This window comes from Sebastes fasciatus, chromosome 20, assembly GCF_043250625.1.
Source record: "Sebastes fasciatus isolate fSebFas1 chromosome 20, fSebFas1.pri, whole genome shotgun sequence".
In the NCBI taxonomy this organism is placed as follows: domain Eukaryota; kingdom Metazoa; phylum Chordata; class Actinopteri; order Perciformes; family Sebastidae; genus Sebastes; species Sebastes fasciatus.
In genome coordinates, this window is record NC_133814.1 from 2,886,367 (window position 1) to 2,913,358 (window position 26,992).

General features: G+C 42.3%; 1 protein-coding gene across 2 annotated transcripts; it reads right to left on the reverse strand.

Annotated features, from left to right (window-relative positions):
• Window positions 1-160: 160 nt before the first annotated feature.
• Window positions 161-26,345, reverse strand: sap30bp (SAP30 binding protein). Of its 2 annotated transcripts, none has more exons than XM_074619158.1 (10): window positions 26,190-26,345; window positions 24,353-24,459; window positions 21,846-21,890; window positions 15,999-16,038; window positions 9,392-9,480; window positions 5,580-5,671; window positions 3,773-3,885; window positions 3,629-3,687; window positions 2,921-3,011; window positions 161-938 (listed from the first exon to the last, which is right to left on the reverse strand). In XM_074619158.1, exons 1-10 carry the CDS (start codon window positions 26,281-26,283, stop codon window positions 760-762), a joined length of 909 nt encoding a protein of 302 aa, XP_074475259.1. In that variant the 5' UTR covers window positions 26,284-26,345; the 3' UTR covers window positions 161-759. The 2 variants fall into 2 exon arrangements, with proteins under 2 accessions (XP_074475259.1, XP_074475258.1); XM_074619157.1 differs by having other exon boundaries at window positions 161-941; window positions 26,190-26,344.
• Between the last annotated feature and the right edge of the window lie 647 nt (window positions 26,346-26,992).

Here is a 26,992-nt window from a genome sequence, read left to right on the forward strand (position 1 = left end):
AAAACAGTAAAAGACCAGAAGTTATTTTGTCCTCATCTGGTCGGAATAGTAAACTGGATGCTTACCTGATTCTGGTTCCATGCGCTTCACTTTCAGTATGAAGCGACTTCAGTGTGGTCATAGTTGGTGGATGTGACAAAAACAGACAATCATGCAAATGAAAAGGCAACATCTGTTCCATTTATTCACCTCATCATCAATACATATGTACAAGTGTAAAAAATATCTTACCTTAGAGTTGGTCAACATGCCAATGACGAAAAAAAACAAAAAGCTGAAAAAAATGATGCACATGTCAAGCTATAACACATAACTGCTGCATGAAAATACTGCACCAACACTATGAATAGAAAAATAAACACTTCTACCAGGTCTGTTTGGGACCCCTTTCCTTATTCAAACATTGTTCTCTTCAACTGTTTTAAACTAACAACTGTTGCCAACATATAAAAAAAAGAATAACAGACATGTTTCATAAGCATGAGATCTGCATGCATCACTTTCAGGCTTTCAGGAGTATTTTCACCAAACTGTGAATTTGGCTTTATGATGCAATAGTGCAGATACAATCCCAGAGATAGAAGGCAGTAGATTAGTCCATGTGTAGCAGAGGGTATTTGTAGGCTGGTTCTCAGAGTGTCCTCTAGTTCATTTGTCCTCTCTCTGCTTCTTTTCACATACATAATGAGACACTGGTCTTCCAGCTTCATGTCAAGTCATTGCTTCGATCGTTCCCTCTTATAGACAAACAAGGACAGATCACTGCTTTGCCTTCTTTAGGATGGTGCCCACCGCAGAGATGACAGTGGTCTTGGTGCCGCTAGCGGTGGTTGTCACGGAGACGACAGCAGGCAGGGTTGCGGTGGTGGTGATGAGGCTGGGCTGGGCCAGGGTCACAGGGATTGCAGAGTCCCACTTGCTTTTCCTCTTCTGGGCTTCTGCTGATGAGAGAGGAAACACGGTTGGAGTGACAGATTTAAACCACCAGCTGCACAGGAAGGGCCTGCATGGCACTATGCTGAGGAAAGGCCTGCTACCCAGTGGAGTTTGGACCACTAGTAGCGCTATGGAGCAGTGTTTTTAGTTTAGTTTCTATCGTGCACGCACACAGAAAAACACAAATGTTTCTTTCTTTTGTACCTGAAACAAACGTATATGTTTGTTTCTGGCTGGTCATGGGCTCCTTGTAGCTCCTGGTTCGTTTTCTGGCTGCTTGCATTAGCGACATGGCTACCACTAGCAGCCTGGCTACTGTCCAAAGCAAGAAACAACCGTAAAGGCCTTTGCACACTAAGTCTGTATTTTTTTGCATTCGTTTTTTTAATCAATCATCCGATAACCTTGCCACATTACCTTGCACACTGAGTCCGATGCGTTTATTATTCTATTTGTTGCAAAACTTGCAATACAATACAAAACTGAATTAATTACGTGGGTGCAATGGAAAGAGCTAGTCCCAAACGGGGCTATTGAATGATTGACAGCAAGGAGCTATCGTTTAGCTTCCTAGGACACAATCACTACTGTCTAATCCTTCGTACATCCTTTGTTTTGCGACCATCCCAGATTCCAAGCTGTTCTGCGATCAACTCCCACAATCTATCTTTACATCCTTCATTTCTGTATTATTTTATTTCTTTAAAAAAAGTTTCTTTAAAAAAAAAAAAAAGTCTTTAAAAGGGCTTTGTGCTGGGAGATGTGAATCAGTTTATCAGATGCCATTTTGGATGATGATGTTTGCACGGACGGTGGCTCTGAGAGGTCAAACAACCCTCCTATGCCTTGCCTCCTATGGTTGAATCTATTTTTGGCTGGACCGCAGAGGGCCGGCCCTACAAACACAAGTCTGTCACTGAGTGACTGACTGAGTGATGAAGTTACACGATTGGTTGGCCGAGTGTTGGGGTTTCCTCATTGGCCGTTGCTCTTTCAAAATGAAAAGGCGGGAACAGTCCGTTACGCAAATGAGCCAGTCCAGCGCGACACGTCCGGCTCAAGAAACTTTGACCAAGCTGTCAAACTAGGCGATCCAGTTCTAAAAGGAAACAAGGTTCAGCAGTGGCATCGCCCATTTTTCCACTTAAAATGTTTTCAGAAGTAGATTTTGGTGGATTGTTTAGACGGAATAACAGAAAGTTTCTGAGCAGGCCCGCCATCTTCTTTCCTTTTTGAAACGGCAAGCAGAAAACCAGGGACCAATCAGGTGCATTCCACGCCACCAGTTGAGTGGAGCAGCGCGTCTCCTAGTGTCCTCGCCGGACCTGGTGGACATGTACCGCTGGATTTAACATTATAGACGTGACCACTGACTATTTGTGTAACAATTTAGCCACAAATTCACAGATTGACCGTACACGGTCCAGACATATACTGGGTTTTGACCGAGTCTTGTTAAACGTGTGACTGTTTGGGACGAGAAATACAGACTTGGTGTGCAAAGGTCTTTAGAATCGCAATGTGAACATGACGGCCAGCTGTCCGCTAGTTAGCTAACTACACTGGTTACAGAAAACAAGCCGAACAAAGTTGTCACTCATCTGGCAACCGCAATTTGCTTTTCCTACGCTGTGACAAGAGCTTGTGAATGAAGCATTAAGTTGTTGACTTTTACTCATTTCCTCTGGCTCTCTGTGCTTCGTAACGTTACTACTCCACTGCTCGTTTTAGTCCTTCCTGAAAAGCCTCACCTCAGTGAGTCCGCTACTTGCCGTAAGCTGGAAGTTAGCCCGCTACAACAATCGCAACGGCAACGATACACATAAAAAAATGACCGCCGTTCTGACCATCCTGCTACGTTGATTTGCATGGGAATGTCCGTTCTGCTCCTATTCTCTTTCTATGGCCAGGACGTTTATGTAGCGAGGTGCATTTCTGAAAGGAGCTTAATCTGTGAGGTGTTGCAGCGCTGGTGGATGTTTACCCGTGGCTGTGGTGGTGGTGGTGTTGCTGGTGGTGGAGGCTGCTGTGCTGGAGGGGTTGGCGCCCTTCTTAGTCCCCGTGACAAACTCAATCTGTGAAACACACAGAACAATATACAAATGCTGATTTGATTCTGTTTGATGTGTAACTGTTTTTAACCGACGGCCACAATCTACTGCTGCTTATCTCGCGTTTAAATGTTACTCCTCTGTAGCCTGCATACCACTGACATTTCTCAGCAGAGAATAATAAAACAGCTCCTGCAGGGTACATGTTCATTCAAGTCCAGGTTTCTAACTTAGGTGCAGCTGCTGCTGATCATAGCAGCTGCTGCTGATCATAGCAGCATGTATCACCTCTGAATGATTATTCAGCGTAACCAGCAAAAGCAAAAATAGCCGGCAAAGAAAGACACACTCAGGTGTTTTTTTTAACGTGCACTTCTACTGAAGATGTGAAAAACAGTGAAAAACACGTATGGGCATGGCTCGGCTGTAAAGCTGCGCTGGGCTGGGCTGGGCTGGGCTGGGCTGGGCTGGGCCTGAGCTGCAGTTACGAGAGCTCGACTTGGCAATGCTGATTTCTGCGTGTGTCTGATGAAGGACTTAAAGTAGAAATTAAGTGCAGCTGGTGGAGACTTGCCCCTGACGCAGACAGAGAAGACAAGTGAAAGCTTTTTTTTTTTTTTTGTTGTTGTTGTTAGACTCACCTTGGTTCGTTCCTTCTTGGCTTTCTCCAGTTTGTCCATCTCCACTTTCTGGGCTTTGGCTGGAAGGGAAGAGACACATATACGAGTGTTTGTCGAGTTCTAAATCACACAGAGCCGTGAGGAGGAAGAAGTAAATTAGCTTACCTAGAGATTCATAGTAAGAGTCTTCTGACCAGCCGTGAGGATCAAACATGTCTTTTGGGTAGTTCGTTCCCAGTTCATCTATACTGCAGAACTGAATGAGCTTCTCGTAAATGCTAAAAAAAACAAAGAAAGAAAGTAAAAGCTGATACGATATTTGGTAACATTTGTTGTTCATTTCTGTTTCGTAGGCAGAGAAAATGAATGAGCTTGTTAAAGTTACTACAAGGAACTTTTAACTGGTTATGAAAGAGTCTCAATTTAATACCAATGCCTCTATATGACAGACATAAGCGAACAGAACCATCAGCGAGAAGATATAGTTCTATATAGTTATTCTTAATGCTCGTCATCAGGTCCGATTCCCCGCAAGATCGGACAAAATGATTTACGACACGCAGGTTCACCAGAAACTCCTTCAGGCCAGACTAAAGCGGAGAGCAGACTAGTCCGCCGCGGAGAGACCCAGATCCGGCTACGCTGCCGCCTTCGACCTGCAGTCAGAGCTCCGGAGGGAGGTGGAGAGCTCCTCCTTGCTGGGCCCGCTGGAGGGAAGGGAGGCACAGGAGAACCAGAACCAGAACCGGGACTGTCAGACCCTGCTGCAGTAAAACGAGAGGTTTTCTAAAGGGAGTCAGGTGCTCGGAAACACTACCGCTTTCCACAGTGTTTCTGAAAACATTTTATACGTGAAATAAACCATGCAGTTGCTGAATCTTTCTTTACTTTGGATCGACAAGACTTAGTTTAAAAGTTTCTCTGGAGTTTCCAGTGGCGGCGAGTCGCGTCCGACGCCCGGAAAGTTAATCCTGAAGGCTGCATGTTACTTTTGCTTGACTGCAAATTTGATTTGTCATTTTTAGGATTTTATGTGCAGCCAATTGCATGCCAGAAGGCTAGGCTATATGGGACATTTAAACTACACGATCAAAGATCTTTTATATTTATTTTTTTATTAAATATTCCACACAACCATTGAGTATTCAGGATCGTGAAAAAAGGCTATATGAGACTTGTAGAAATATGGCAAGAACTAAATTAAAGATTCATTAGTTTTCTTTAAAAAAAAAAACTTCTTTGGGGCGGCTGTGGCTCAGAGGGTAGAGCAGGTTGTCCACCAATCGGAAGGTCGGCGGTTCAATCCCCGGCTGCTGCGGGTCACATGTCACGTGTCCTTGAGCAAGACACTCAACCCCAAATTACTGGTGCGTGAATGAGTATTTAGATTCGATCCTGATGGGCAAAGTTGGCACCATAGCAGCCTCTGCCATCAGTGTGTGAATGCTGGCATGTAGTGTAAAGCGCTTTGAGTGGTCGGAAGACTAGGAAAGCGCTGTATAAATGCAAGCCAATTTACCATTTTACATCAGCACGTGTGTAGTTTCATTAAATGCCCCACATAACCATTGAATAGTCATATGTGAAACAGGTTGTTGTGAGTTGGCTGTATGGTAGTCTACTAAAAATGTAATAAGAATGCGTTTATTTTGCTTGACTAAACGCTAAGCAACTTTGTTGACTTTTTTTAGGGCTTTATGTGGACTAAATTGTATGTGAGAAGGCTATGCGGTTACATGCAACAATATAATCAAAGACATTTTATTTTCATTTTTTTGATTAAATAAAAGCATGTCAATAAACTCTATATGTCTGTCCCTTGATGTGATTCTCATTTCCCAATGTGGCCCTGAGTGAAATTGAGTTTGGCACACCTAGTGTTTACATCGAAAAGTGTATCTGGTATTATGTGTAAATAGCACTCGTGTGTGTGCGTGTTGGTTTGGGTGCGTACTTCAGCTGTGCTGCATACCTTGGGTTTCTAAATTCTTTCTTTTTCTGGATGTGGCTGTTTGTGTCAAAATCTCCATGGAGCTTCCTCTCGTACAGCTTGTGGATCTTGTCCTGTTACAACACAAACAAATCGACGAAGGACATGAACAGACAGCAGGTCATCTCTGGGTGTAACGGGATCAACAGATCTGCTTTGACACAGCTTCCTCCACACTCTACATTTGGCAGGACACACTGCCAATGTCATCAAATAAACAAACGATATATGATCGGCTCTGCTCGAGCAAGGGTCAGTGTGAATGGAGCTGTTGTGTAGAAAGTGTCTGATGCCTTTGGGAAATATTTGACAACCAGGTTCAACTGAGTCACAAGGAGCTGGCAGGTGTAGCCAGGGCAGCTCCGGTGATAAATGAGGGTTAACATGGTACAAGATGGGAAAAGGGAATGCCGCTAAAATGAGAAGCTATTACTCCTTTAACATTGTCTTCCATCACGAGTGTTTTCTGATCTGACACCCTATCTACTGGATGACAATTGACATTGTAAACCATTACAAATGATTGTTAAAACATTATTGATGTGGGCTTTCTGATCTGTCACCGCTATAACTGAGACTTGGTTAGGTTTAGGCACAAAAACTACTTGGTTAAAGGTGCCCTGTGGAGTTCTCATAATTACGTCACCGTGTTAGCTGGAGACAAAACAAAGGAAAGACTGGAGGCTAACACTAGCAGTGGGCTAAATTTACACATCTAAATTGTCATCTTGCTGTGTTGTCGGGTGCCAGAATCCAGATATCACATACATTTAAGATGATAAACTGTGATTCGAGGCTCTAGCGAAATCCAATATGGCGAGATGTTTCAGAGATGGAGAGTAAATGTTGCTAATAGTTAGCTTTCTGCTAACAGAAGCTGTGAGCCTTTGGCTGCGGTTAGCAAAAGACTAAACTATTAGCAACTCTTTCTCTCCATCTCTGAAACGCTTCGCCGATATTGTACGACTCTCTTTTTGACTGACTTTACTTATGGATAGTTAACTATAGACATCCAATGATTTATACGCCCTCAATTCATCTTTACAGCGCTGCCGCCGGTGGTCGGACGGCTGGCTACTTGGCTAACTTGCTAATTCTGTCTCTTCCCGTCATGCAACACACAAAATGAGCCGAACAAGGTTATCACTCATCTGGCGATAGCACTGTGCTCTCATACGCTCTGACAAGAGTGTCTAGATGAAACATTAAGTTGTTAAATTTGACCTATTTAGCGACTGGCTAGTTAGTTAGCTATTAGACTACTTTGCTGGGAGGAGAGCAGGCGTTAGCTAGCTAGCTGGCTTGTCAGTCTCTGGAGAAGCTAGCTAGCTAACTAACCAGCCGTGTACTCTTCCCAAAGCAGTCTGCCAGGGGCATAGGGGTCGGCTAATATGGTCCCATTGGTTAATGTTAACTTTCTCAACTAACACGTGGAGAGTGAGTGACAGCACATATTGAGAGAAACAAGTATTTTCTTCAACCATTGTTAAAAAACAAGCCAACAAAACCTGCTAGCCAGCGTTAACTAACGTGTTCAGAGAATTATTCTGCCTCCACTTAACGCTACGCCCACAAAATACGTCATCATGTTTATTAACAGAAAAGGGGTCCATACTGCAGCCAGCCACCAGGTGGCGAACAAGATGTTTTGGCTTCACTTTTGGGGAGCTGTCATGTCATCCATCTTTATATACAGGCTATGGTCACTGCAAACATTACAGGGGTGCCCCTATAACCAACTAATTGTCTCATTTCTAAAATCATTGTTGTCTGTTAGTAGGAAATGGGAATTTAACCCAGATATAGCCTATCGCAAGTCACACACTTTGTTGACCCAACCATTTACCTGTACCTCCTGTACTGTGCTGTTATGATGTCATGTTACTTCCTCATTTGCTTGACAGACAAGTCAGAAAAACACACGGCGACTTGAGGTCCTTGTCAGGTAAATGTAAAAGGGCGTGTCAGGCATTCGACGCTGTTTGTTTTTCGACGGACAAATTTGAGGCTCACTCAAGGCCTTGAACTCACGGGTTGTGGCAGTCAATGGGATGTTCTAACCTCGAGGTCGGGACACGATCGCAAAAGGCATTTTCAAAACTGTTTCAAGTGGATACATTCCAGCTAATGGTGAAATGAACCGTAAGACACATATTCTAAGCATACACGTGTCCCTGTTCCTCCATGGCCTGGGGGCAGGGATATCCAGGCTGTTCTGGTGAAGGTGAATCATTAGTTGTTCATCTGATAGGTGGGGGAGTGTCAGCCCAGCGGGGATATTGCTGAGCTGTACACTTACTAAGTCAGCTGTGTGTCCTGACCTGCCTCAGCTCCTCACAGAACAACAAACCTCATTGCAGTTAAGACACACCAAAATGCACAGCAGCAGCAAAGCAGAAAGAGAGAGCAGGGCTGGGTGATACTAAATTGATAGAAGATGACATGTGTGCTGGTTTAATTACAGGGGTGAGTCGCAGAATTTATGTAGCCACCAGAATTCATTTCCAACCCCAGAGGAACCGAGGGAAATTACTCACTTGGCGTGGAGAACAGGTTATTTCGACTGCTTCAACACCAAGATGACTGGTCTCTGGCCTTAAACTTTAACCTCCTGATCTTTAACTCCCATCTCTAAACCTTGAACATACGCCAAAGGGGAGAGTGCAGACTGTGTGTCTGCTTATGAAACCAACATCTTCCTTCAGGAGCCTTTAGTAGGATAACTTTACTACCTGGAAAGTGTTTCTCCAGCACACAAAACAAGCCTAAACACACAACACATGGCACCGGGACTATTCTATCAAGCTCTGAGAAAACCCACAACCCCAGCTACATCCACACACCCTCTCCTCTAGTCTGATTAGCAGAAATAACTGCGGCCTTAGTGGTGATATAAAAAACTGCTCGCACGAGACGATAGCATCAGTATATTGTGTTTAACCCTCTGAGACCCACATAGACCCGTTTATGTCTTTCTTTAGGGGGGCACAGGGAGTCTTTAGCGGGAGATAGCAGTAGATGTCACATAGAAGTGGTGTACGTCATCTGAAAGCTGGGAACCTGAAGATTAATTTGAGATGCAGCTCAGCACTGTCAAGTTATTCTAGTCATGAATCTGTAATAAACATGAATTAATTAATTTAAACAAATTGTGAGAGTGTATTAGGACTTAGAACATTATTATTAAGTATATGATGACCATTCCTATGCTCATTTAAGTCAGATTGGGGTTGATACCATTTGTTACACAGATTTGGTGCAAAATTTAACCATTTTTTACCACTCGAGAATTGATAAAAATGATCAATAATACCTCCAAAATACGACATTAAGACACAAAGACCTTGGGGAACACCATAGAAAAAGCCATGCTGTGATTTGGTGTCAAAAACTTTTGACTTTTGGAGATTTCTGCAAGAATTGCATTTGTCGGCGATTGGATAGCGAGCACTTCTGTTCAGAAACCCCCTTATTGTAAATCTACATAGGAAAGCCATCCATCCTTTGAATGCTCTAGGTCTCTAGTCTGATCCATCCATCCTCTAGGTCTCTAGTTTGTGGCTGTAAAGTTTCATGAGGCTGTGATTATCCTAGAGGTCACCACAGGTCATTTTATACAGTGAGGTCAAGTTTCAAACAAATGGTCTCACTACAATGTAATGGCTCCTGTGGGGACTAACATCATCACACATGAATACAGTTGGGCTCATTGAATCATTGATTGTGCTACAAGAAGAGCGTTGCAGTGAAAGGTATATGTTTGAATAATCATGTAACAGTAGATGGGTGTGTACCTGTAGTTGGCTCGAGCAGCGTCCAGGGGGCTCGGGGGGGATCCTGATCTCATCGGGTGACATGTTCCTCACCTTCTCGGAGAATAGAGCTGGCAAGGAGACAGCAACATAAACATGAGCACTTGTGTGATTTCACTTCAGCGACTTTCTCCTCTCTACCCCGTCTCGCATGTCTTTACATGCCGAGTAAGGATTAACTAAGAAACCATTGTTGCGCAAACGCAGTGAATCTGTTTTATAGTGTTTGAATTAACAGATGACAAATGAGAAGGAGGGTGGGATATGGATATGCACTGGAGAAACAAACAAAGGTTCACTGTGTGATAAGCAAACATTGCTGGTGAATTCCTGAGCATCCTGTAGTTCATGGCAGTGTATGCCGGGGGTTTTATAGGGTGGTATGAGGAGTGCACGTCCCGGGCAGGGCAGGGAGTGGCTGTTGTTGGGGCTTGTGAGGAGAAGGGAGGCTCCTCTCCACTCCCTTTGGACCCGTCCCTTGTTTTGCTCTCCCTGCTCGACTCGTCTCCCTCTGCTTTTTCTGACTGCGGGCCAGGCATTCTTCAGTGTCACTCTACATCCCAATCAGACAGATAGTCTTTATAGTCGCTCAGCGCTGTCAATCACGCTCTGAATAAGTGCTACAAGCTGCGTGCTGTCTGTGTATGTGCACATGTGTTGAACGCAGGAGCCCGTCCCTGCTGATATTCCACGCAGATCTTCGACAAGTACTAACTTGACGGGACATGAGAAGATAATTTGTCTGAAGTGCTGTCTTTTAGCTTTGCCTTGCCGAACACTTCATCTTACAAGAGGAAAATTCCAGTCATGCACTCTCACACTGTGGAGTATCAGCAATCTGTGGAGTCATGTGTCCAGGAGATTTTCCTGTTTGTAGTGTTTGGGTGAAACAGTAAAATATTTTTAAAAGGTGCTCCATACGATATTCAGAGCATTAATGTAGCAGTAAACAACTATTGTCTATGTAAAGATATAGAGGAGTAATGTCTACCTGAGCAGAGAATGAAGTCACTCTCCCTCTCTGCGTGTTGTAATCTGAGCTTCTCCGTGCTTTGTTCGCGCATGCCTTTTTAGTGCATGTTCGTGCATATGAGCGTGCCCCACTGGCTCATTAATCGCAAATTCATCACACATTTTTTATCTGTTCAAAATGTACATTAAAGGGAGATTTGTCAAGTATTTAATACTCTTATCAACATGGGAGTGGGCAAATATGCTGCTTTATGCAAATGTATGCATATATTTATTACTGGAAATCGATTAACAACACAAAACAATGACAGATATTGTCTAAAAGCCCTCACATGGTCACACCCTTTGAAAATGGCCAGTTGAGTTTTTCCTCGCCAAAATTTAGTGTAGGTTTGGAGCGTTATTTAGCCTCCTTTGCTTTTTCATATGATATCAGTATCTTCACTAGCTTTAACACTGAGCCCGCTACAATCTAAAAATTTGCAAGTTGCATGAATGCGCTAAAGAAATTAGTGGCGTTAAAACAAATTTGCGCTCACGCGTTATTACCGTGTTAACTTTGACAGCCCTACAAATAACTTGCCCTTAAATTTGCCTTTTTAAGACATTGTGCACTGAAGGCTTTCATCGAATGTCTGGACAAATTTGTAACATATTATTTACTTCTTTGATCAGATAGTTCCTGAAAACTTCTGAACTCCTGAACTTTTTGAAATGTTGCAAAAAAAAGAAATGCGAATTAGGCACGTTTTCCTTTGGAGCAAATAAATACTCGGCTACAGCATAGTTTGGTCAGAAATTGGCACTACAGGCTATGCATGGCTGTAATCTGCCAGTAAACAGAGTAGTAAAAGAAGTAGAGGTTGCGGATCGGACACAAAACAAGTCGTCTTGGCCATCTGACCATATAGAGAGAAAAATGGAGAAATGTCTTCAGGAATTAGTTTCAATTGGGCAAGTTAAAATAATAAAATCAATTCTTTCATGTCAGCTGTATTGGCCATGTTTCATGCTGTCCATAGATGAAGACAAGCGGGATAATGTACAGCGAGCCGATCATTGCTGTGAAAGAATCCCCAACAGGGCGATGCCGGGGGTCTCTCATCGCCCTGAAGGGGATTCTTTCACAACAATGACCTGCTAGCTGTACATTATCCCGCTTATTACACGGCTACTTACTGAAGAAATCAATATTTTGACACAAAAACGGTCCACCAGAGTCCGACATCAGAGCTGCGCCCATAGCAACGGTCTGCTATACATAGCAATGGTCTGTTATAAAAAAATTACAGGCTGTAGAACGCCGTGATTGACCAATCAGAATCGTGTATTCAACACAGCCGTGGAATAAAAATATATATCCGGGAAGACACAGACAGCGGAAACAGCTGATTAGCCATGTGAGTTAAATGTTTCGAGTCAGAATATATTCACCAAAGCCTTCCCATTTAGCACATGAACTCTTTTTTGACAGAGGACGTAAAAACTTATTTTCAAAACTGAGGAAGTTTTACCGAATTTTGCCGTTTCTATACAGATTTTCTAATGCCATACTTCAAAATGTGCATAAAAATATGTGAATGGAAACACGACTTATGAACTGCATGTGCTCTTCTGTTATGGTTGACTGACAGCAATATATGATTTGCCACTGATCTTTTACACTTCTGTCCGAGAACAGGTTCAGTAGCTCTACTGCATGCCGTCTCTCTGTGCTGGCTACAAATATGTCTGTTGACATTAATACTGCTGATCTACAGTGAAGCAATCCCTGCCCGTTTGACTGTGCCAGAGCTGAACTGTGGAGGGTTTGTGTGCAGACGGGATGCTGCCGTCGTATACTGACACACTCTTTCCAGCAGTCCCTCCCTTCAGTATCTTTGCCGTTCCCCTTGGCTTGCTGATCATGTGGGACCACAGATCCACACAACTTACCTACCCTGACCTCAGGAGAAGCAGTACTCCCAACCTCCTCCATTAGCTTCATCGCTGATATGGCTGATATTGTTAATATGGCTGATATGGTTTACTTCCTCCACTGGGGGAGAAGGGCGTAACCTTTGTTGGCTAGACACATTAAGTAATGCCAAGCATGTATGCATGTCTGCAGCTTCACACACATTTTTTGACAGCAAAAAATTAGCAACTATACAGTTACATGAAGATAAATGGTTCCATGTATGTAACTAGTTTAAACTAGTGCTGTCAATCGATTAAAATATTGAATCGCAATTAATCACACATTTTTTATCTGTTCAAAATGTACCTTAAAAGGAGATTTGTCAAGTATTTAATACTCTTATCATCATGGGAGTGGGCAAATGTGCTTGCTTTGTATGTATATATTTATTATTGTATATCAAATAACACAAAACAATGACAGATATTGTCCAGAAACCCTCACAGGTACTCCATTTAATGGACCCCTTTAAAAAATAGCCATGACAGTTTATCCTCACCAACATTTAGCGCAAGTTAGGAGCGTTAATTAACCTTCTTTGCGACAAGCTAATATGACATCATTCATATGATTATGACAGTATCTTCAGCTTTAAAACTGAGCATGCTTCAACCTCTGAAAGATGGATCGTGTTAATGCGTTAAAGAAATGAGTGGCGTTAAAACTAATTTGCGTTAACTTTGACAGCCCTGGTTTAAACATCCCATATTTTAAAAACACAGAACAAACTTTAGCCTCCAACCATGAAAAAAGACCTGACAAGGCAAGTCTGATGAGTCACAGGCATTAGGTGGTAGCTTGGTATTCCATTTAACTCTCTCACGGACACAGACAATTACACATTGTAGCTAAAACAAGGGGTTTAACATTGTGGCAGCCTGCTAATCTGCTCGAGACAAAAGGAGATTTAGTTTTAGCCTTGTTGGACAAACTCTAATTTAAACACCAAAATAAGCCTCCACTGTAGCTAAGGAAGTGTGAATAAATCACAGCGTGTGTGATAAATATCCCTGTTTACAGTCAAACTCAGTGTGAAAGGAATATCCTGATATAACAGCAGTACTGTCAGGATGGATATGGAGACAGAGAAAAGATTATATTCCTACGACAAAATTACCATCTGTCCTCCCGAAAAACAGACAGCGAGTCACAATCTGTGCCCTGAGGGACTTTTTGGACAGACGGACAGTGTCTGTCCCTTCAGTGAACAGACAAAGAGCCGTCTTCAGCCTGCTGACGGGAGGCCTTTTGCCAGACCCACTGTGACATTTACTGACAGACAAGACAAGAGGAGCCAAGGCTCCACTGCAGTAATGTCAAGTGTCCCGGCCCAGGCTTATGAGTCACACTCTGCCACTACAGTACGCTGATGCTGTTTCCAACAAAACTAAAAATTGCTCTGGTGCATTTCCCTTTTCCTATGCAGACTTCTTTTTATGGCTGCAACAAACCAGAGGAGTGGAAGTGGTGGTGATGGAGGGAGTACATCTGTGGGCAGAACAGAAGCCACCACGTTCACTCAGCTACTGCTGTCTCTCCCGTGGAGTGTGTTGGAGGGAGTCCAAAGGACTTTAGGACACTTTTAGAATACAATAGCAACATTGCAAGGATGCTAAAAAGGCGTGAGAATTTCACTTTCATTCAGTTTGACAACAAATCAGCGGAATAAATCATCTCCTACTTGGATCCATGGAGGCATTCCTTTAAAAACAAAATAAATCCTCTATGAGGATCATTAAGCAGTCATATTATTTTAATTATTAAAATCAGTTCTACACCCTCATCGCATTACTGAGGTTATTTTGCAGTCAAATGATGGATGAGTGCTGCATTGCATAATGTGTGCATCTAGCTACTTTCTCATATAAACCATTAGCAGAGTGTGAGCTGTTTAGGGTGTTTATCAGACTGGTGTGTGAAAAGCCACTCCCTGAATCACTCATATCCTGTCTGACCTGGTGCTCACTCACACACACACACACACACACACCTGTGCAGGTCAGTGATTACTCACTAACCACTGCCAGCTCCCTGGGTTATAACCCATCTGTCAGTCAGTCAGTGGACAAAGAGGCTTTCATTACTCACCTTGATCTAGTTACTGATTCATACGTTTACTGCACCAACACCCCAACTGACACAATAAAACTTAAAAGTCTGATTCTTACACTTTATCCTACTTTATATTTGTTTTTTATATACAATAGGGCTGTCAACGCAAATTCATTTCTTTAACACATTGATGCAAACTATTTTTCGGAGGTTGTAGCGGGCTCAGTTTTAAAGCTATGGTGAAGATACTGCATCATCATATGGAACTACAAAAACCTAAGGAGTTCATCGGTACCAACCATGTCATACTAGCTTGTCACGAAGGAGGTTAAATAATGCTCCAATCTTGTGCCTCAATGTTGGCGAGGAAAAACTGTCATGGCCATTTTCAAAGGGGTCCCTTGACCTCTGACCTCCAGATATGTGAATGTAAATGGGTTCTATGGGTACCCACGAGTCTCCCCTTTACAGACATGCCCACTTTATGATAATCACATGCAGTTTGGGGCAAGTCCTAGTCAAGTCAGCACACTGACACACTGACAGCTGTTGTTGCCTGTTGGGCTGCAGTTTGCCTTTTTTTATGCTAAATGTAGTACCTGTGAGGGTTTGTGGACAATATTTGTCATTGTTTTGTGTTGTTAATTAATTTAATAAGAGTAGTAAATACTTGACAAATTTCCCTTTAAAGGGACTATTTGTAACTTTCAGAAATGCTTCTTAACAGCGACACCTGTGGCCGTGAAATCAACGAAAGTCAGCGTCGGGCTCGTGCTCGCTCTAAATAGACATGAACGAGCATCGCTCAAAACAGTGAGGCGACACACGTCCGCTAAAACCACAATATCACTCTATATTTCACCTGCTTGGCAGTAATGTTAGCTGACCAGACGAAGGTCTCTCCATGAATCAATGCTGATACTGTGTTTGCTTCTCCTGCCTCCGCCCGCAGCCAGAATGAACAGGGAGACACCGGCACCCGGTCGGTAACTAAACGATAACGTTTCTCTCTGCGGAGCTCCGTCACTTCACAAGACACGGGAAACCTCTGTTGGTCTGGAGGAGCTGCAGCAGTTATTTCTGCACAAACGTCCACTGTACATTCACTAGATATTCTCAGAGCTAAACTAACTCTTCTGCAGTGTGGAGTGAGCGCGCGTTCACGTCTAGAGGTGGAGCGAGTACGCGAGAACGCGCGCGCTGTCTGAGTGAAGGCAAACAGGCAGCGCGCGCGGGGACGCCGGCCACACGCGAGCGCGCATATGAGAGAGTGCATGTAACCCGACCCGGTACATTAATACGCTTAGAAAGTTACAAACAGTCCCTTTAATATACATTTCTAACATAAAATATGTGCGATTCATTTGCGATTAAATATTTTAATCGATTGACGGCCTTAAAAAGAATAGCTTTTGGACAGTAACTGAGCTCCATGGCACAGAGGAATATCAGGCTTTGGTTGCACACACGATACTTGTTAGTAGGATCAATTAATTGTTGGTTTTGGTCTTTTCATGGGATTTATTGACAACAAGTAACAGTCTAATCCTTTAAGAGTTGGTCGTATATATATATGTGTGCATGTATTTGTGTATGTGTACTCACCAACTAGCTCATTAGGGTCCTTTCTTTCTACTTCTGGGATCTGTAAAAGAAGAAGAGGGAAGGGAGGGGAAGAAGAGAGAAACAGAGAGATACATGGGATATTTAGGTGTCCTTTGTGAAGGGAAACAGTGGTAGACATTATCTAACCATGTTACCCAGCTTGGATATAGTTAATTACAGTGGATTACAAGTGGGTTGCTGAGGTGAACTGGCAGTTCTTGTGAAATATGTGGAGCTGGAACCAAAAGCTCATTCCATTTGTACCTGAAACCTACAAATCACAGATGCTAAAGAAGCTGGCAGGAGAGCAGTTCCTAAGAAGTAAATAGAAACCAGGATGGTAAATCGAGGCAGTTTCCAGTGAATGCCTGAGCTCGGCAGGAGGAGGAGGAGGAGTCTTGCGCAGCCTCTAAAATATGCCGCCTGTTGTGCCAGCTCTGTGGGCATAACACAGGTTCAGCACAAAGGAACAGTGCTGGTATTCACGGGCATCATGTCGTCACCTAGCAACGGCAAGGGGCACATCAAAGAATTGTCCTGAAGTTGGCCAAATCACGAGGAGGAGGAGGGGGGGAGTGGACAGAAAGACATGGAAGCACAGCAGAGCCCACTGGCAGAAATCCAAACCAAAAAAACAAATAAATGGCACCTGCTGTTTGAGACAGAGCCAATAACATACTCTTCAGCTCACTGATCCACATCTGAAGTCTCTTTCCCATTTGGCCGCCCTTCACAGGAAGGTCAGAGGTCACATTAAGCTATAAAACTGCAGCACTGGAGCTGCCGGTATGATTCAGCGTCTTCAAGGTTTTCCTGAATAAAGAATATAAATTAAGCCGCCTAGTACAGATCCAAGCCTTTACCAAAACCCAACCGTTTAATGCATCAACAACACAGGTGTTAAAGGGACTCTATGTAAGAATCAGAAATGTCTTGTTAACAGCGACACCTGTGGCCGTTAAGTCAACAAAAGCCAGCGTCCTGTTGTTCGCGCTTGTGCTCGCTCTAAATAGACATGAACGAGCATCGGTCAACACAGTGAGGTGACACACGTCAGCTAAAAGCACAATATCACTCTATATTTCAGCTACTTGGCAGTAATGTTAGCTGACCAGACGAAGGTCTCTCCATGAATCAGAGCTGATACTGTGTTTCCTGTTTCAGCCTCCTGACCGTGGTTGGAGGGAACAGGGGAGACACTGGAGTTTTGGTCAGAGACGATAACGTTACTCGCTCCGGAGAGAGAGGGGAGACCAAAGCTACGGTCTCCCCTGTGTCTTCTGTCCACGGTCGGGGGGCTGAAGCAGGAAGAGTTAACAATGTTTTGCAAGACAGGCTTAACTAGATATAACTTTGCGGTTTTGGTGCTTCCGTGTGAGTCTGATGAGCGTAGCCACACGCGAGCGCGCATGGGACACCGACCCACAATGATTTATAGATGTAGGAAGTTACAAACTGTCCCTTTAAAGCTTCAGTGGGCAACAATTTTTTGTCATCATTGGGCAAAAATTCCATAATAACTTTTCAGCATATTGTAATTCAAGTGTTCTGAGAGAAAACTAGACTTCTGCTCCTCCTCATGGCTCTGTTTTCAGGCTTTAAAAAATCTAGCCCGTGATGGGAGACTTTGGCCAATCACAGGTCATTTCAGAGAGAGAGAGAGAGAGAGAGAGAGAGAGAGCGTTCCTATTGGCTGTGCTCCGGTCATGTGAGCGGTGCTTGGTATTCCCTCAAAAGATCTCAACATGGCTGCCGGGTCCCAAACTTTCTAATTTTACAGCTAAACAGTGCACTACAAGATGATTATGAAAACATCTGAGGAGAGAAATAGGCATTACAGTAACAGAATATTGATTCATATTTGATCAGCGCTGCCTAGTTTGACCATTTGATCGGAGTTCGCGAGTGATTGACAGCCGGCTCTCATAGACGGCAGCTGGACAGCAGACCTCAGATCAGCTCTGACTGGTTCTTGTCCTCCGGTCTGTGAAATCTTGCAGATGCCGTTAGGAGCACCGGAGGACACAGAGGCACATGATTTTTTTCAGGTTACCTGTTTCATGTACTACTGTCACGATATAGTGACTGTTTTATAAAAAATAACTTATTTTTTTTAATCATATTTGCTGCAATTTCGCCTACTGCAGCTTTAAGAAGAGCATGATCAACTCACTTCCCTGTAAACTGCTCATTGTCATCTCAATGTGTTTGTGGGAAACAAAAAGATAACATTTGGCTGTTTTTCTGAAAGCCTAATTGTTGAAATCAACATTTTTAAAATAAAATGTGATTCTTTTTTGAAGACTTGGGAGGCGTTTAAACCCCGGGGACGTGATGAATCAACGTTACGAAAATGCGTAATACTCGCCTGCGAATATTTCGCATCAAAACTATTCATACCGGCAGCGTTGCAAATTTGCGACAGTTGCAACACTTTTTCAATTAAACGTTCAAATAGATTCGCGCAGGCAGAGGCCAAGACCGTGATCCTATTGACGCAGAGCAGAGTCTGGCAGTCTGTCTGAGATAAACTGTTGTATAGCCTAAACTAATGTAAGCTATTTTAGTTTTGTTTTAGCGAAATGCTCTGAGAGAATATGAGGTAAACAGTTATGTAGTGTATATATCTAGGGCTTTTATTGTGAAAGGTAAGAACGGAAGGAGTGGATCTGGTCTGCGCTGCCTTTGTCAAGGTAGAAAGGAGTAATAATGTCTGCCGTCCTGGTTCAGACTACGGAGCCTCCGTGTTGTTGTACACTATAGAGTACGTATAGAATATGTCCGTTCTGCACAACATAATTGGTTGATGCCTTTATATCAAAGCTCAGAAAAATTTACCTTGTTCTGAAAAAAATCATGTCACTTTTTTGGCGCGTAATAGTCACGTTCTGTGTGAAAGCACTCAACAAAAACAACAGTTTTAAAAAATATATTGGCCTGCAAATTAACTGCACGAAAAAAATATGCCCCCGGTGCGTAAAGGCCTTAAGAATTTGGAGAAACCACATCAACAACAATAAGCTTTCGGTCATACAGTATTTTGAAATTGAAGACCACACTATAAAAATAACTAACGCTTCTAATCAAGGTTATAATCTACTTCCATCCACCAAACCACTTCTCCTTTCAGGCTCTGCATATACTATACACATCATCTAGCCATCTGTCTTATATAAATCTTATATAAATAGCAGAGCCACGAGGACTTGTAACCACTCTAACCAAGCAAAGTTATACATACACAAAGTTACAACGGATCAGTTTCGTAGCGCTTCACTACTTTTTGAATAAAAACAATGCAATTCAATACAACACCACCACAAACTACAGCCTCCAGAATCAACATATGGTGGAATCAATATCAATCAATATCAAGAGTGATATTGTGGTTTTAGCTGACGTGTGTCGCCTCACTGTTTTGAGCGACGCTCGTTCAGGTATATTTAGAGCGAGCAAGCGCTGACTTTCGTTGATTTCACGGCCACAGATGTCGCTGTTAACAAGCATTTCTGAAAGTTACAAATAGTCCCTTTAAGAAACAGTACGCTACATTTTTAAAATGATCCGACCGAAAAACCCAGCCCAGTGTTGCCAACTCTTTTCCAATGAAAGTAGCTAGCAACGCTAGCTCCAAAAGTCCCTAAATCTAGAGAGAAAGTCACCAAGTCTGCAACACTAACAGTCCGTCCCTTCAGGCCTCCCTCCAAAGCCACTCCCCCAAAATGATCTTTACGAACGTAAACATATCAAAATGAACGCAAACAAAAAAACAACTCACAACTGTCCAGCTAACAGCTTGTGGAAGACTCTGGTGACACGCAATGAGTGCACGGGCAGAGAGCACGCAGGTAGACAGACAGGTAGCCTTTCCAATCATTTCATTCGGCCTGAATGTAATGATTGGACGGGCTTATTACAGGCCTGCGACAGCCATAGATACCAAATTGTTTTCTTTTTTTGTCAGAGCATTTGATTTATTGATTGCCGTCGGGATGTAAAGAGAATTTCAACAAAGTCATCAGAATTGATCCTCTAAAACATGATGCCAATCCATCCAAGAGCTGTTAAGATATTTCAGTCTGGACAGATAGACACTCCCATCCTTAGAGCCAGATGCTTGGCAATTTGGACACAGGAACACTGATCCTCAGCTTAAATGGAAACCTCCCTAGTACTCACTGTGATGCCCGGCTGCTGCCCAACTATGTAGCATAACAGATATGTCAACTAGGCTTTATCGAAAAGACAAACACTTCACACAAAGACCTGCTGGCTTGACCCCTGAGATCACACCCCTATCTGCCATCCAGCAGACAATTCCCCCAACAAAAATGTTTAATCTGAATTTAAGACAATTAAAACCTCAAACACCCAATAAATAAAATATGTGCAACAAAGCTCTTTCCCAAATTAACCAGGCAAAGGGCCATAGCAATATTTCAAAGAGTTCAATCCAAGTATTGTGTGTGATGACCTTCTTATCTACAGTTAGCCAGAACTGTATCAAACCAACAACTGCCATTCGCGGTCAAAAGATAACTGCAAGGAAAAATAATAAAGTGGGAGGACAGAGTGAGAGCTAATAGAAACATTCTCTTTCATTCTGAGCCAAAACAGTCCAGACTAAACATCAGCATGGTCTCTGCTATGAACGACTAAAGCTGCCATTATAATAAATTAATGACTCAACGAATAAATAACCAAAATAATAAAAAAAGAAATTTAGAAATAAAACCCTCAATTATCAAATAAATATGCAGGTTCATTTGAAAATAAATAAATATGCACAGGAATAGAAAAATAAAAAAAATTAAATGTATTTATTTGCTGTAGGGCTGTCGATCGATTAAACTATTAAATCGCGATTAATTGCATGATTGTCCATCCATTAATTGCACATTTTTTTATCTGTTCAAAATGTAGTGTAAAGGGAGGTCTGTCAAGTATTTAATACTCTTATCAACACGGGAGTGGGAAAATATGATTGAAACACAAAACAATGACAAATATTGTCCAGAAACCCTCACAGATACTGCATTTAGAATAAAAATATGCTCCGATCATAACACGGCAAACTGCAGCCCAACAGGCAACACCAGCTGTCAGAGTGCTGACTTGACTACGCGTTATTATCGCGTTAACTTTGACAGCCCTAGCATTTCTCCAAAGTTCCAACATTTTTTCCACAACTTCCCAGAAAATGTTGTTTCTGTTTTCTTGGAATAATTGCTCCACCTCTCGAATCATGTATGATTGGGAAATCCCACACATCATGACACACAGTGTTCCAATTACGATATCATAAAACCCTTGCTTGCCAGGCCGGCGCTGTTATCTCTGCTTCATGACGTGGCATATTGAAGAGACAAAACAGCAGCTTATCAGATTGTGATCAATCAGGGACAGGTTGTAAAACAAAGCCTCAGGCTGAGCAGACATCCTCTGACTTGTATTGTTTCTGCCTGTTGGGTTTGTGACTCACTCTCACCTCACTGACTGTACCAAGCAGCGCAGCAGGAAGCTGGCATGCTCTCCAGCCCACACGGCTTTACAACACATAAACACACACACAGGGTGGGGTTAGTAAGGTGTGCAGGTTCAAGTAGTGTGCTCTGAGCTTCAGAAGAGGTTTAACACCCACATTAAGAGCATGACTTGGTCTTACCTACATTTGTTATTGGAGCATCCATCTGACATACATGAACCCACAGCACCATCTAGTGAACATGCTCCTTCATAGCATGAGGTGACAGCTTTAAATAGTGCCAGCCCTTTTGGTTAGTCACAAAACAAATGAGATTCTTTTCCAAATCCAATCCATCCCACACCAAGTGGGTGTTCAAATACCTCAACATCATCTGCGTCCCTCCCCTCTTCAGATTCGTCCATTTCCTATAAAAACAAAAAATGCAGAATGTTAACACCGTACGGATGAAAAGGAGATCAGAGCAGGAGGGGGAACCAAGCAGCAGCACAGACCGGATGACACCCAGCACCCAGCAATGGACTACAAAACTGTTCCACCCTTTTGATGTTTTTGTGCTTGTTCTAGTACTACAAAGTCTTTGTTAAAGGAACATTACAAATGTTTTGGGAAACGTGTTTGATGCCTTGAAGCCTTTCACAAAAGGCATAAATATCTATTTGGATTGTTCAAACGGGATTTAAAAGGGGTATCCCCACCAATTTTACCTATTAAGGTCGATTGCATAATGTCTTCTGTGGTACTGAATCTGGAGGGAGGTTTCTTAAATGGGACAGTTTGGGTGTTTTGAAGTGGGGTTGTATGAGGTACTTATCCAAAGCGAGTGTATTACCTACAGTACATGACAGTCAGCACGCCCCCAGTTTAGAAAAAACAGACAGGAGTACCAGCATGGGAGCAAAAGAATGTACTGCTCTAGACCGGGCCGGTAGCAGAACGTATTTTAGCCGCCTAAAAGAAAGGCTAATCTAAAAAAAATAAAAATAATCACTTTTCAGTTTAAAGTGTACGTTATATTTAGAATATTTTCACCGATTTACCTTGCCGTCAGACAGCCCTTTCCAATGGGTAACTGAAGCCAATGTATCCATCTATGCTCTTGCCAAAGCCACCAGACTCCATTGAAAAAAACTGTAATTTGACCTCACAGAACATGGGAGTTGCTGGTCTACCGCTGCCTGGATAGTTTAGTTTGTTTGTGCTATTGTGTGACTTTGGTGAATCCCAACTAACCAAAGTTAGTTTTCTAGTTAGGTGACACTTTTATTTACATTTGGATCATGGATTATATCTTTAATCTCTGAAATTGTGGTTGCACTTCAACATAGGGCTGAACATTTAAAAACCGTGATCAAGATCTTGGTTTCTTTCCAAGTTAAATCAAACTCTGATGCTCCCTCTACAGAGCTCTGTCGAGTAAACGAATCACATGGGTATTACATTGAGCACACTGTGATTAACCACTCTGTGCTTCCCAGACGTGTTTGCAGCAGCAGGCAAGAGCATGTTCACAGAAAATCTCCAAAGGTAAATGCATTTTCTATGGAATAGAAATCCCTTTTATTTAGCCTCATGCTGTAGGAGCATTGTAAGCATTTGTATTGTTGTTGTTTTGTCCAATTTTATTTATGTTTTGATTGACACATTGATTTTATATGATATAACACCTAGCTTTTTGTAAAGTTGAGGTTTTATTCACGGGTGAAAGAAAAATTAAACTATCTGATTGGTTGAATGAATACTGAATTGATAAATGTAATAATTAGGGCTGTTAAAGTTAACGCGAAAATAACGTGTTAGCGCAAATTCGCTTTAAAACCACTAATTTCTTTAACACATTAACGCATTCGATCTTACGGAGGTTGTAGCGGACTCAGATTTAAAGCTAGTGAAGATACTGGTATCATATGCAACTAGAAAAACCTAAGGAATCCATTGGTACCAACCATGTCATACTAGCACGATAAATAATGCTCCAAACTTACGCTAAATTTTGGAGAGGAAAAACTGGCATGGCCATTTTCAAAGGGGTCCCTTGACCTCTGACCTCAAGATATGTGAATGAAAATGGGTTCTATGGGTACCCACGAGTCTCCCCTTTACAGACATGCCCACTTTATGATAATCACATGCAGTTTGGGGCAAGTCATAGTCAAGTATGTTTGGCTTGAGTTTGCCATGTTACGATATGAGCATATTTTGAATGCTTAATGCAGTACCTGTGAGTGTTTCTGGACAATATTGGTCATTGTTTTATGTTGTTAATTGATTTCCAATGATATACTGTATATATACAGTACATACATTTGCATAAAGCAGCATATTTGCTCACTCCAATGTTGATAAGAGTATTAAACACTTGACAAATCTCCCTTTAGGGTACATTTTGAACAGATAAAAATATGCGATTAATTTGCGATTAATCCCGATAAACTATGGACAATCATGCCATTAATTATTTTAAATTGATTGACAACCCTAGTAATGATAAATCAAGATCAATGATAGAGAGGCGAGGTGACAAGATCAGCATCCCCCTACACCAGTGCACACATGTACTGATGCTGTTTGATGATTACACTTTGCAAAAATGCGCCTGATCTCGAATAAGAAGCAATCATCCTCTCAGTCTCCTAATCCCCTCCCCAGAGTTCAGTGAAGACTCACATTAGATCCCACCGCAATCATGTCAAAAAGCATGATATTCTCTAACATCACACCCAGTACTCTGCTATTTCTGTCCCTTAAAATGTTCAACCAAACGTCAGTGGAATTCAACAGAATGGTCAGTGGAAATAAAACCTAGAGGGCGTCATGTTCCTCGTAGCAAGAAACAGATGTTTTCAAAATGTAGAACTCAAATACTGACCGAGTTGCTCTCCCTGCTGTCTTCATCTCCAGACACCTTGTCCTCGGCACACTCAGTTCGGTTCAAGTCATCGTCATAGCCGTACACCAGACCAACTCCACGCACCCCTGGTGATAGATAGGAAGAGAGAGAGAGGCACCGGGTCACCACACAGAGAACTACAGGTGAGAACAGCATCACTGGCAGCTGGCATTGAAATAAGACTAAATGACTGTCTCTGCCCAGTGTTAGCTTTAATGCATGCCAGCCCCACATTTTTAAGATAAGATGAACCTTTATTAATCCCCGGAGGGAAATTCAGGTGTCAAAGCAGCAACATCAGCAAACAGAGTGAAACACAGGAGAGGTAAAGGCATACAAAAATGATAAAAACTATAATAGAGATATAAAAGATACAGAGTGAATGGGTGAACATAGTGTGTACAGTCCATCAATAAATAAATGTAGTATGTACAATAAATAAATATGTACATATGTGCAGTCTATAAAGTGGTATATAGGATGTACAGTGTAAAGTAAGTGTAAAGTGCGCCAGTGGTTAGAGTCCAAGATGGTTGCAGATAGTACATGTTAAAAGGTAGATAGTGCATGTTTAAACTTCTTAAAGTCCTAATAGTTCTCATATGGGGGTCAGCCTTGGTTGTGGAGCCTGATGGCTACCAGCATGAAGGACTGACCCAGGCGCTTTGTGTTGTGCCGAGGGGGGTGAGTCTGTGGCTGAAGGTGCTCCTCATCTTGAGGGGGTGGGAGGGATTTATCCAGGATAGCGTCCAGCTTCCTCCTCATCCTCCCCTCTGCCACCACCTCCAGATCGTTCAGATCCAACCACAGAGCTAGCCTTCCTCACCAGCCTCTTCAGTTTGTTGGCATCCCTTATGTTGGTGTTATCCCCCCCAACATGCCACAGCAAAGAAGAGGACACTGGCTACTACAGACTGGTAAAACATCTGCAGCAGCCTATTACACACATTGAAAGACCTGAGCCTCCTCAGGAAGAACAGTTTGCTCTGACCCTTCCTGTAGAGGGCCTCGGTGTTGTATGTCCAGTCCAGTTTATTGTTCATGTGTACTCCGAGGAACTTGTAGGTGTCCACCACCTCCACCTCCTCCCCTCGGATGGTGATGGGAGCTTCGTATCCATTATGTGCCCGGGAACATCAACAACATCAAAACAAAACCAGCCAGACCCAGCTGAAATCACTCGTTATGACTGAACTTTGCATGTTCATGTTTTTGTTTACAAATAGGTCTTGAATATATTCCACATTTTGGCTGCGTTCCAAATCGGATACTTTTTCTTTTACAAAGTACCTACTACTGTTGCATGCAGTATGCACACAATTGGGACAGACTACTTTGTCAAAACATTGCACCTTGAACTTTGACCCTCTTGCTCGTATATCTGCTGTGCAGAGGATTGTGGGTCAGAATAGCCAGGGGGAAAAAAATGCATTTGACCTAATATGTTTTGGGATATACCAAATCTCTTCTGGCATACTAGATAGTATGGTAGTGTGGTAGTGTGGTAGTATGAGTATTGGCGCACACAGCAGGTTGCATTGCTCTGAGCAGTGAAGAGATGAGCAAGACGGTCAAAGTGTGTGCAATGTTATGATGTATTGTATGCATACTGCATGCAACAGTACCTACTTTATAAGGGCAGCTGCAGTACGTACTGAAGGAAAAAGTATGCGATCTGGAGCGCAGCATTTGTCTCTAAACGAGCTACATTAGCTACAAGCTAACGTAGCTACCGCGTGAACATCCGGGTCAGACCCGCACAGCGTGTTTTTAACCACATAGAAGCAACAACATGATAAAATGTGTTGTCGTGTACCTGTCTCCTCTGGTTCTGGGTCAGAGTCCGGCTCTGAATCGTCTCCATAGTCCGCTAGAGAGGACAGCAGCGCACTCTTCTTACCGCTCGCCATTGCTGTATGCGTCGCATAAACCCCCAGGTCGCAGAGCGATAACGTCACTGAAGTTGTATTGCGTAGGCACTGGCGTAGCTCTGGGAGATGTAGTCCTCATGCTTATCTGGCAATGCTGAAAACCTCCTGTCTGTGGCTTAACAAGGGGAAGTGTTGAGTTTAGCACAGCATTATTATTTTAATGTGAACATTGTTAATAAATAAGCAGCATTTAAGTGTTCCATTTTACATCATATACTGCTGCTATACTATGGAGGACCACAAATGTCACGGAAATTATAGTAAAGCATTTCATTGATTAATAACTAATTGTACAATAAAAATAAGCATTAATAAATGTGTTTACAAATTAATGTATTAATCTATGAATAAATGGACAAAATTACAAAGTATTTCATTATTTTACATTTTAATGGGCAATAAAAATAAGAATTGTGAAAATAATTTACAAATTAAATATTAATCTATCAATAAATAGTTCAAGTTAAGAAGAGATTTAAATTAATTTGTAAACACATTTATTAATGCCTATTTTTTTATTGTGCAATTAGTTATTAATCAATTAAATGCTTTATTACTATTTACGTGACTATTGTGGTCCTCCATACCGAAGCTCCTCTGCATCAGTAAATAATATGTAAATATGCGCTCAAAACTTTCATATCTTGTGAAAATTTGCTGTACTACTTGCTGTAGTTGCATTTTTTTT